The sequence below is a fragment of the Lepidochelys kempii genome, chromosome 1, assembly GCF_965140285.1.
Source record: "Lepidochelys kempii isolate rLepKem1 chromosome 1, rLepKem1.hap1, whole genome shotgun sequence".
Taxonomy (NCBI): Eukaryota; Metazoa; Chordata; order Testudines; family Cheloniidae; genus Lepidochelys; species Lepidochelys kempii.
In genome coordinates this window covers 5245828-5257860 of record NC_136380.1, presented here as the reverse complement: position 1 = coordinate 5257860, position 12033 = coordinate 5245828, and the positions used below count along the sequence as shown (strand labels likewise).

General features: G+C 46.5%; 1 protein-coding gene across 1 annotated transcript; it reads left to right on the top strand.

The window, feature by feature from the left end:
• Window positions 1-3220: 3220 nt before the first annotated feature.
• On the top strand, window positions 3221-4159 carry LOC140905579 (olfactory receptor 52N2). The gene has a single exon (XM_073329102.1). The coding sequence runs from the start codon at window positions 3221-3223 to the stop codon at window positions 4157-4159; it is 939 nt and encodes a 312-aa protein (XP_073185203.1).
• Window positions 4160-12033: the final 7874 nt, after the last annotated feature.

The following is a 12033-nucleotide window of genomic DNA, read 5'->3' as shown; positions in this document are numbered from 1 at the left end:
TACAGGTTTCCACACCATCAGTAGGTAACACAATCAAATCTCCTTCATGCTCTCCTTGTGCCCTGGCTAGGATCTCACCCTGATTAGACAGAGTTGCTACACCCTTTCCCAACAACACACTAGCAACAGGCAAAATACGAGCACCAGAATTGTCTGGTCTCTGGGATTTTACATAGGTGCGACCTAGTCACAGGGCCATTGTGTTTGCTAGTTTCTCCCTAGCAAACACCAACTTAGGACCATTCCTTTCCTGGGCTTTAGCTGAATCCAGAACCAATGGTGAGACCACTGCACTATTCTCAACCATCACAGGCTGAAAGGCCCTTTCTATGTGCTCCACAGACAAAGAGCCAGAGACACATTCTCCTTTCCCAGACACACAGCTTGGGATCTCATTCCCCTGGTCTCAGCACACAAGGCTGGTCACAGACAAATGCTTGGAGACCGGGGTAGCTCCCTCCATAGGCAAGTCAATACCCCTGACAGACACAGGCACGTTTCCTTCACTGTCCCAATTCTCCACCCAGCTAACAGGTAAGGTCCAGTGACACTCATCTTCCACTCTCCTCGCCTTCCCACCCTGCTGACTAGACACAGCCATCAGCTCACAAGGCTGCCTAGGCTCATCCAGACTTTCCTTACCAAGCATCTTGCCACTCCCAACAGATCCCCTGCCCTGCCTGTGTCTCCCCACACTAAGCTGGGGTCTCGGCTCACATTGTGCTCAGCGTTGCCCTTGCTGTCCCAGTGGGGGTAGGCAGCGAGCTCGCTGCTTTCCTCACTGCATCAGAGCCAGCGTGAGGCCCCCTCCGTTGTGCAAGGGCGCGGGGAGCATCTCTTGGTCCCACCCAGCCCCAGGGGTCTGGTTACAGGCAGGCAGGTAGCCTGAGCCTAGCAGCTCCTCCCTGCTGCCAGCCAGGTCATCTGCATTTTCACTGACAATTTCCCTCTCCACCGATTGGTTCCCTGGATTCAAATTCAAACCCTTGGCAGTTACAGGAGCAGGGCCTGGATCCTGTCCCAAAGAGACACAGTCACCCCACAACAGGGTCTCTCAGCTGGTATCTTGGAGAACCCCAACGACCAGCCAGCCCCACCCCTCCTGGGTCTGCACAGGGATCTGGGCCATAGGGGGGTGAGGGGCTTCATCCCTGGGACCCTCACACAGCCCCTCAACATCTGAGGCTGCACCACCCAGGGCCTGACAACAGTTCTCTCTGTCCCAGGATCTCGCCACCCCAGGAATGTCTCCCCATTGACCATCCCCTTCCGCTCCCACTGGGGGTCCGAGGGGCCAGGCCCCAGGAAACTCCACACAACATATAGGTCGGGGTCAGGAGTGGGAGCCTGTCCACCTCCCCACCCATATAGCTGACAGAGTCTATGGCCTTGGGATCCAGCAAGGGAGCTAGACACCGGGGCTTTTCCGCAGGGTCCCCCTGGTTCAAATCTCCAGGCTGCTCAAAGGCAGTGAGGTGGCATCCACGTCCCCCCCTCCTTAACCAGGGGCAGCAATTTAGTCTCGAGGTTCCCTGTGGAACTGGCCCCCCGGGGTCTATCCCCACTCACCCCTGGGAGGTCCCCTAGGCCTCTCCGCTCCACCACCGCCAGCTCATGCTGCTGCTGCTTCTGCAGCTCTTTCTCGGGCTCTCGCTGTCTCTCACAGTCCTCTTGCTCCCTCGGACTCAGCTCCAATCCCGTCCATCTCCGATCCCCCGATGGGGAACCCGATCGTGAAGACCCCCGTCTGGTCGGGGACAGGAGTCTTGGGGGTGCCTGGCTACCACTCCAGCTGCTCCCAGATCCTGCTATAGCCCCATTTGGGGTCAGGAATCTGTTCCTTAGAGCGGTCATCCTCCTCCAGCTGCACAATTAACTGGGCTTTGGTGAACTTTCCAATGCTCAACCCTCTCTTTCTGCACAGGGTTACAATGTCCTTCTTAAGGAGATGGTGACAGGCCATCACTCCGCTCTTCCCAAGTTGCTGTGGACTCACAGGCCTGTGTCCTCTCAGCTCTCCACGGTTTCCAGGGAGAACCCCTAGTGTGCCAGCCCTTCTCGAGGTCACCACCTCTTTCCCAGGGTCAAGCTGCAGACTCCTCTGCCCCTGGGACAGCTCGCTGCAATCCTCAGGGGAACCCTGTTACTGCAAAAGTCCTTCTCTCTCCCAGGGCCAAGCCGCAGGCTCCTCCACCCCTGACACTGCTCACCGCAGTCCCCAGGGGGACCCCATCACTACACAGTCCTTCTCGCTGGTCACACACTCCCAGGGGTTAACCGCCCCCCGAAACCACTCCTCTCTGAGCCTTCAGCATGCCTGGTCCTCGTCAATCCCCCTTCGTTTTACTGCTCCCCAGTCACTTAGCGCAGGAAGCGCCATCCGTGGGGTGCAGTACATCCCACCGCTAACACCAGTTGTCACGGAGTCTCTGGGTGATGCTCTGGAAATGCTCCCTATGAAGCCAGTCAGGACTCTGGGGGAGTCTCCTTTCTGCGAGCACTGCAGGACACAGCTCACACAACTTCCAGCTTCCTGTTTCTGACCTCGGAGCATTCAGCATGCTCTGCCCCTCTGTGCGGTTCCCACAGCGAGTCCACCCAGGCGGAGTCCTGGGGAAGCCAGAGGGTCCTGCCCCAAAACTTGGCAGTCAGACGTAACTCTCAGCCTGCCAGTAAAAGAGAAGGTTTATTAGACAACAGGAACATGGTCTAAAACAGAGCTTGTAGGTGCAGAGAACAAGACCCCTCAGCTGGGTCCGTTCTGGGGGGCAGTGAGCCAAACAACCACGCCTACACTTCACCCCATGTTCCCAGCCAGCCCCAAACTCAAACTCTCTCCAGCCCCTCCTCCTCTGGGCTGTGTCCCTTTCCCGGGCCAGGAGGGCACCTGATTCCTTTGTTCTCCAACCCTTTAGCATTCACCTTGCAGGGGGGAAGGGCCCAGGCAAACAGTTGCCAGGAAACAGGGTGTCAGCCATTCTCTGTGTCCAGACCCCTGCACAAACCTGCCCTCTAGGGCTCTGCAAGGATCATACACGCTTATCGCACCACCTAGATACTTAAGAACTGCATAGGGGAAACTGAGGCACCCCCACACTATTCAGAGGAAACATTAAGAACAGTCCCACTTCGTCACAACATGTAACTCCCCTCACTCTGCTTCTTTCCCTCTACAGTCACCTGGAGCATTTCTGAGCCCAACCGACGCACAGACCACTGCATGGCAGCTTTCAACCTCAGTGACCATGACTGTTCATCATTCATCCTAACAGGAATCCCTGGCCTGGAAGCTGCTCACATCTGGATTTCCATCCCTTTCTTTACGTTCTACATTATTGGCCTGTTGGAAAATTTCATGGTTCTGTTTGTTGTAGGCAAAGAGGAGACCCTGCATGCACCAATGTACCTGCTGCTCTGCATGCTGGAGCTCACAGAAATCAGCGCGTCTACTGCCATCGTGCCAAAGGCACTGTGTATATTTTGGTTCAATTTGAAAGTCATTACTGTGGGTGGCTGCCTCACCCAGATGTTCTTCCTTCACGTGGTTTCTGTGACACATTCAGCCATACTCATGACAATGGCCTTTGATCGCTATGTTGCCATATGTAACCCTCTGAGATATGCCACCATCCTCACCAACGCACGAATAGCTAAGTTAGGGCTAGTGTGTTTGACAAGAGCTGTTCTCTTCATTCTGCCCCTGCCTCTGCTCCTGAGCAGGCTGCCATTCTGTGCCAGCCGCATTATCCCCCACACGTACTGCGACCACATGGCTGTGGCAAAGATGTCGTGTGGGGACATTACAGTCAACAGGATATACATCTTCTTGTTAGTATTTATAGTCCTTGGGTTTGACCTGACAGTTATTGCTGTCTCGTATGGTCTGATAATCAGGGCCGTCCTCAGAATCCCCTCCAAGAAAGCTCACCAGAAAGCCCTTAACACCTGCACAGGCCACATCTGTGTGATTTTGATTTCTTGTACTCTTGGCCTCTTCTGTAATCTGACACACTGGTTCAGTCAGGGCATCAATCCCTATATACACGTCATCTTTTCCAGTCTGTATTACCTCCTCCTTCCTATGCTCAACCCTATCGTTTATGGTATCAATACCAAAGAGCTTCGTGACAAAGTGTGCAAATACATCTGCAGAATGTGATCACCTCGGACCACTGACTCCAAACCTGTGTGTCATGAGGGGGGAAATGATATCTCCTCATAAATCAAGGGTGTTCTATCCAAGTTTGGCTGAGCTAATCATTGTGGAAATTCACAGACTTTAAAGCTCCTCACACCTAACATCTTATCACTCCATCACCAAGCACTGCTCTCTCTGTTGCTGAGTTCCCTCTCTCTGACCATATCCTGATCACTTTCAGTGCCACTGTCAAGGTTCCTCCCCCACTCTGAAAGCTAGGGTACAGATGTGGGGACCTGCATGAAAACCTCCTAAGCTTATCTTTACCAACTTAGGTCAAAAACTTCCCCAAGGTACAAAATATTCCACCCTTTGTCCTTGGATTGGCTGCAACCACCAACAAACAAATACTGGTTACTGGGGAAGAGCTGTTTGGAAACATCTTTCCCCCCAAAATACTTCCCAAAACCTTGCACCCCACTTCCTGGACAAGGTTTGGTAAAAAGCCACACCAATTTGCCTAGGTGACTACAGACCCAGACCCTTGGATCTTAAGAACAATGAACAATCCTCCCAACACTTGCACCGCCCCCCCATTTCCTGGGAAATGTTGGATAAAAAGCCTCACCAATTTGCAGAGGTGACCACAGACCCAAACCCTTGGACCTGAGAAGAATGAAAAAGCATTCAGTTTTCTTACAAGAAGACTTTTAATAGAAATAGGAGTAAATAGAAGTAAAGAAATCCCCTCTGTAAAATCAGGATGGTAGATACCTTACAGGGTAATTAGATTCAAAACATAGAGAACCCCTCTAGGCAAAACCTTAAGTTACAAAAAAGATACACAGACAGAAATAGTTATTCTATTCAGCACAATTCTTTTCTCAGCCATTTAAAGAAATCATAATCTAACACATACCTAGCTAGATTACTTATTAAAAGTTCTAAGACACCATTCCTGTTCTATCCCCAGCAAAAAGCAGCATACAGACAGACAGAGACCCTTTGTTTCTCTCCCTCCCCCCAGCTTTTGAAAGTATCTTGTGTCCTCATTGGTCATTTTGGTCAGGTGCCAGCAAGGTTACCTTTAGCTTCTTAACCTTTTACAGGTGAGAGGATTTTTCCTCTGGCCAGGTGGGATTTTAAAGGGGTTTACCCTTCCCTTTATATTTATGACAGTCACCCATCAGCCCCCACCTCTACACAGCATGTCACTTGGCATTCTTTTTACTTCCATACCAGCAGAAGACACTGCAGCTTCCTGAAGCAAGGGGGCTTCCCATTAGACCCTGTGTGAACAGCATTCTTGATCAGTTTGGTGAAATAAAGCTATGCTTTGTGATAGACAAAAAAAAAAAAAAGAAAGAAAAGAAAAAAAAAAAGAAAGCAACTACAATTCTGAACTTCTTCATTATAACTACAGTGATCTGGTGAGCAAAATTTACCTGATTTTTCTAGGACCAATAATTCAGGAAGCCCGGAGGATAAACCGAATGTTTCTGTTGGAAAGTGCTAGCACAGGAAAGCTGCTGCAGGACCTGAGGACATTCTACTAGAACTTCTTGCTGAGAGTTGTGAAACTGTGTGTTTTTGAGAACTGGACTGTGTTACCCTAGATTTGAGGGGTGTGTAGCCCAGAATGTGATCAAGCTAATTGCAGCCACAGGGTGTGCATTCAGTCACTATGAATTAATAAAAGAGACCATCACATAATCAAGTGTTAATTGGAAAGCAGGCTTTTAGATGCAAGGTTACAATCTAGCTGGCAGTTTCTGCTAATGAGAATGGGAGGAGTGGACAGACAAGTAAATACATGAGAAAGGAAGTAAATAAATGGATGTAAACCTTGACTTTAGATGCCTCAGATAGTAGAAGTTTTTTGAAAGTTAAGAAAAGTGATGATCCAGTAGGGGTCACTATGTGTTTTGTAGAAGTTATAAAAGATTACCTAATACAAAGTACTTTGGAGCAGCGCTCTGAACCATCTTTGGAGATGTTTTTCCTGACACTCTTTCTCCCTGGTGGGTGAGCAACTGGCCACTGTGAACCTGCTGTTAATTGCTCAATACTGTTCCAGATGTTAGGTGAATATGTGGGATATTCTAAACCTATTGCTTATGTCTCTGTATGCTTAAATAGAAGAAACTGCAGAGTTAGACAAGAGCATGTTTACTCGTATTTCATCCTTGATCAGACAGAATTGCTGTGTTCTCATTTCTTTATTCCTGATACCGCCTGGAGTGAAAGAGTTAAGTTGCCCCCCCACCGGGGGTTTTGAAAAACCTGCGTAACATATTGCTGTGTTAAACTACAAAATCGCTTTGGACACTAATAACTTATCACTTTTCATAGTCACTTTTGGAGTCACTTTAAGCTAGAACTTTCAAAATACATAGTAACTATTCCCGTTGTCCAAGGCATCAAATGTAGGTGTTGAGATTTCATTTTGGACTTTGTGAAAGAGTTGAAACAGAGACTACCATGAACTGTCCAGGTGATTAAGGAGGTGGTGGAATCTCCATCCTTTGAGGTTTTTAAGGCCGGCTTGACTGGGATGATTTAGTTGGTGTTGGTGCTGCTTTGAGCAGGGGATTGGATGAGATGACCTCCTAAGGTCTCTTCCAACCCTAATCTTCTATGATTCTATGATTGAACTGCTTGCAGTAGTAAGTCCTTCATGGCCTATATTGGTCGATTTCTCATTTTGCCATTGTTTCATGGAGACTTGGACAGCTGGAGCAGCAGGGGAGAGTTTTGCCTACGGTACACTGGCCTTTTACTCAGAACAACCATGGAGAACAGTTTTGTGCTGAATGTCTCAAACACATGGATTCCACAGGGGACAAAGTTTTTAGTGAACTTGACTTGTTTGCTCTTTCATTGCTGTTGCTACCTTTTAGTAATGCTGCTTTTGAAAGACTGTTTTCTTAGATTAACTTGATACAAACAAAACTTTTGTTTTGTCCAACAAGAGGAACTTTAAGAAAAGATTTGTCATGTTAGGGCATGCATGCAACAACAGAATCTGTTGTGAAGCGTTTGCACCAGCAAAAGAAATGTTCTCACTGGTCACTGCTGATATGTACGGCCAACAGCAGAGGTATTCTTCTCCTTCCAGTGATAGGAGCAAGGATGAAATGTTGCCTTCGAGAGATTAACAGTAACAAACTAGTTCAAATCAAAATATGGACATTGACTACCCATCGAAGAATGCATTTAGAAAAAAATAATAATATAATGTTCTTGCTGTTTTTACACTACTTATGTTTTGGGTTCCTTTTGGCTATTTTACACCATTACAGGCCGTTGTTTTTTTTTAAACACCTGCCAACCCTCAGTCTGGATACAAGGACCAGTAGTGGGGTTGTAATTTTGAATTTGATTGTCATCTCATGGCTTTCTTGCTAATGTGGACAAACTCCTGCTGGTAATAAATAAAAAATAATAATAATAATAAAAAAAAAAGCAAAGAACTCTTTGTTTCAAGAAATACATTTAAGTTGATCTCAGCTGCATTTAGATTACTTATGAAGAGATTTGGGGCTCTTAATGCAGTAGAATTCTGTCAAACCTGAGCAGCACCTTAAGCTGAACTGGACGCACAGGAGAAGCATCCGGAAACATAAGGGCAAGAGAAGCAGCCCAGGAGGCAGAGTTGGCCGGAGCCAGAGAAGGAGCACTGAGCCAGAAGAGCCAGAACTAGGCTGGAGGCAGAACAGCAAGGCTGAGGCAGAGCTGGGGACCTGCAGCTGGAGGAGACAAGAAGTCAGGGCTGGATCCGAACAGACCAGGTGCACCAACAGGGAGAGAAGGCTGAACTACAGTGGGGAGCTTCGGGTTCAGAGCCAAGCTATTGTATGCCAGCCATGCTACAAGTAACATGACAGTCAAGTACAATGGGAAGAGCAAGGTGGGCCATGGGCAGAGGGCTCAACACAGGGAGATGTCACCAGACTTCAGGTCCTTGAAGGCTGGACTCAGAACAGGGGATGTGACTCTGAAGGGAGGGTAGCTGCTGGGGAGAAAGGTCCTGCTACTTAGAGTCTGAAGGTGTGTGGCCACTGCCAGACCAAGTGTTTGACCCAGGGTATCACCGCAGCACAAGCAGAGCCTGGGCAGGAGGCCTGGGACGAATGAGGAACAGACTGTGAACTTTCCTAACATCCCAGAGATAGTGGTTTGTAATGTCCCCATCCCCAACAAGTGGGGTTCCTTTTTTCCTTGAATCTTTCCCATTTTTTCCTTATTTTTCTTCTAGTTGGTGTTTTCTAGATTATATTAGGTTTGAATTTAATGCAGTCATTAGGGGGTCAGGGAAGCATCTGGTGTGAAGGGAGTAACCCAAGTGGGGACACCCTAGCCCCTGTCCTAAGTGACCACGATGAGACTGGGGTTTCAGCTTCCAAGAAAACCAAGGCCCAGCTGTGTCGCCATTATGAGGACTCTGCCACACAGGAGAGTGGAAGGGGAGTGCTTGAGGTTAGGCAGGCCTTGGGGTAAAGGGAATGTGAGTGGGGAATCAGAGCTTTTCATTAGCCAATTCCCCTGGGGTATTGCAGAAGCCAGAAAATTCCCCACAATAGTTCCCCACTTACATTAGGGAACTGGGACAAATGGATGGGTTGGATTTTCGTGATGTGTAATGAGATGTGTAACTTGTGAAATCTTCATTTAACTGCTAAAAGCTGAAATGTGTGACTTTGGGGAGCACCCTTTCTGAGTAAGGGGATTATAACGTCACTGTATGAGATGGCTTCCCAGAGACTGTTATAATATAAAACCTTTCCCCCCACCTGTACTATTCTATTATGGGCTTAGAGGATGAAAACTGATATTTTGTGTTTGGCCTCTTGAACAGATTTCATAAACAATGAAAGCTTCTTCAAGGAATTGACTAGAAAATTGACCAACAACCAGAATGAATGCTAGAATCATAGAAGATTAGAGTTGGAAGAGACCTCAGGAGTCATGTAGTCCAACCCCCTGCTCAAGGCATTACCAACCCCAACTAAATCATCCCAGCCAGTGCTTTGTCAAGCTGGGCCTTAAAAACCTCTCATTTTGGAGATTCATCCGCCTCCCTAGGTAACCCATTCCATTATATCACTACCTCCTAGGGAAATATTTTTTTCTTACTATCCACCCTAGACTTCCCCCACTGCAACTTGAGACCATTGCTCCTTGTTCTGCCATCTACCACCACTGAGAAGAGCCAAGCTACATCCCCTTTGAAACCACCCATTAGGTAGCTGAAGACTTCTACCAAATCCCCCCTCACTCGTCTTTTCTGCAGACTAAATAATACAGGTTCGCTCAACCTCTCCTCACAATTCATGTGCCCCAGCCCCCTCATCATTTTCATTGTCTTATGCTGGACTTTCTCCAACTTGTCCACATCCTTTCTGTAGTAGGGGACCCAAAAACGGGACGCAATACTCCAGTGCTGAATAGAGGGGAATAATCAATTTCCTCCATCTCCCTCTTTGATCTCACTGCTTCCTCTCAGATTTTAGACACAATGAAGGCACCCACAGAAATAATTCTCCTGAACAAAAAAGGCCGCTGATGTTTATGAACCTTCAGCTCTCAAGAAATTATTGGAGAATTTTAGTTCAGTTTTTCTCATTGTGCTTCACAGAAAGATTGTGGAAATGGTAAGTGCTGTTTCCAAACTGCCACAATCCAAAGACACAGACCTGTAGTGAAAAGCAGCAGGGTTACTTTCCAAAGCCACTGAACTTGTAGCTACATTTAAAGTTGAGTTGAAAGGAGCCAAACTTTCAACAGGTAAATGATCAGGAAAATGGGTCAGACAAATCGAGTCTGAAGAGAAGTGCTTGAGAAGGTCAAAAAGGCAGGGGAGCAACTGATTTTGTGGCAGACCAGAGAGGAAAGGAGAACAGCTACCAGCAGCTCCAAGGGAGTTCAGCTGAGGGAAGGCAGAATTTCTCCCTGAACAACTGCCCAAATGTCCCTCTCTGAGGGAAGGGAGGGCCTGCCGCAGGGATGCCCTGAGAGGGAAGCATTCACCTCTCATCTGAATGCTGGACTTGATGGATCCCCTTTATTTGCTATTTGGACTACCTCAGCACCAAGAAAAGGAAAATGAAGTGCTTTATAAAAAAGAGATTTGTCAAATAAACCTCAATCTACCATATATGGAGAATTAAGGTGGCAATCAGCTAAAAACCACCACAGTTAATTTAAACTTGAATCCTATGTAATAGCAACTGTATTAATGCTGTATGACTGCACTATTGCTGTACGGCATTATTGCTCTGAGCCATTTACCATGTGCGTATCATTCAAAAAACTCTTTCACCAACACACAGGTAAAAATCAAGAAACAAATAGCAGCAAACAACATGAAGGGAAGGGAAAAATGTGGTAAAAATATTTTACATCGTATCTACAAAAAGGGGAAACAATTTCCGTGTTCGTACCAGTCATAATTTGCGTTAGTGACACTGCATCCTAATGGAGGCCCATGTTATTCAAAACAATCCTGCTCAGTGTCCGGGTACCAACACTACATCCTGACACAGCAACATTCGATAAATTGGTGACTGTCCATTCAGTAGGCTCTCTGGAAGACAGCATCCATAAAAAACAAATGGATCTACATCAGCTACTGGTGTATCACAGAACAATGCAACCCCTGGACCAAAGAAACTAGATTTTCCTGTTTTCTGCCCAGTAAATTTTACCAGAGGGCATCAACCAGCTGTAAGATTAACCTATAAAATCAATGGACAGTACTGTGTAATAACTAATTACAAGACGTTTATATAGAAAGGACTCTTTTGTAATGTCACTACTCCCAATGTCTGTTTCACGTCTCATACACATAGCACTGTGAAACACACTGTAACAATGCCAATCCCAGTATTTCAAAACACTCAGGCTACTCGTAGGGATGATACAGGTGATAACTCTAATTGCCCTAATAAAAGTGTTGCTGTCTGCGGCACCAAAGTAAAAGGGTCAGATGACAATACCAGATTGGAAAAACATGATTATGCTTGGGTATAACGTGGTGTTGTATGTAAACATACATACTGTACATATATACAGATATGTCACAAATATAAAGGGAAGGGTAACCACCTTTCTGTTTACAGTGCTATAAAATCCCTCCTGGCCAGAGGCAAAACCCTTTCACCTGTAAAGGCTTAAGAAGCTAAGGAAACCTCTCTGGCAATAGATCCAAAATGGGTCTGTCTGTGTGATGCTTTTGCTGGGAACAGATCAGGAATGCAGCTTACAACTCCTGTAAAGTTAGTAAGTAATCTAGCTAGAAAATGCGTTAGATTTTCTTTTCTTTAATGGCTTGTAAAATAAGATGTGCTGAATGGAATGTGTATTCCTGTTTTTGTGTCTTTTTCTAACTTAAGGTTTTGCCTAGAGGGATTGTCTGTGTTTTGAATCTGATTACCCTGTAAAGTATTTACCACCCTGATTCTACAGAGGTGGTTCTTTTACCTTTTCTTTAAATAAAATTATTCTTTTAAGAATCTGATTGATTTTTCATTGTTCTTAAGATCCAAGGGTTTGGCTATGTATTCACTTGTACCAATTGGTGAGGATTATTATCGAACCTTCCCCAGGAAAGGGTGTGTGGGACTTGGGGGTGATATTTTGGGGGAAGATGTCTCCATGTGGTCTCTTTCCCTGTTCTTTGTTTAAAATGCTTGGTGGCAGCATACTGTTCAAGGACAAGTCAAAGTTTGTACCTTGGGGAAGTTTTTAACCTAAGCTGGTAAGAATAAGCTTATAGGGTCTTTCATGCAGGTCACCACATCTGTATCCTAAAGTTCAGAGTGGGGTAGGAACCTTGACATGGTGGTAGTGATGGGATCATAGAATCATAGAATATCAGGGTTGAAAAGGACCTC

Coding starts and splice junctions, on each gene's coding strand:
- LOC140905579 (XM_073329102.1), top strand. CDS start 3,221: ATGGCAGCTTTCAACCTCAGTGACCATGACTGTTCATCATTCATCCTA.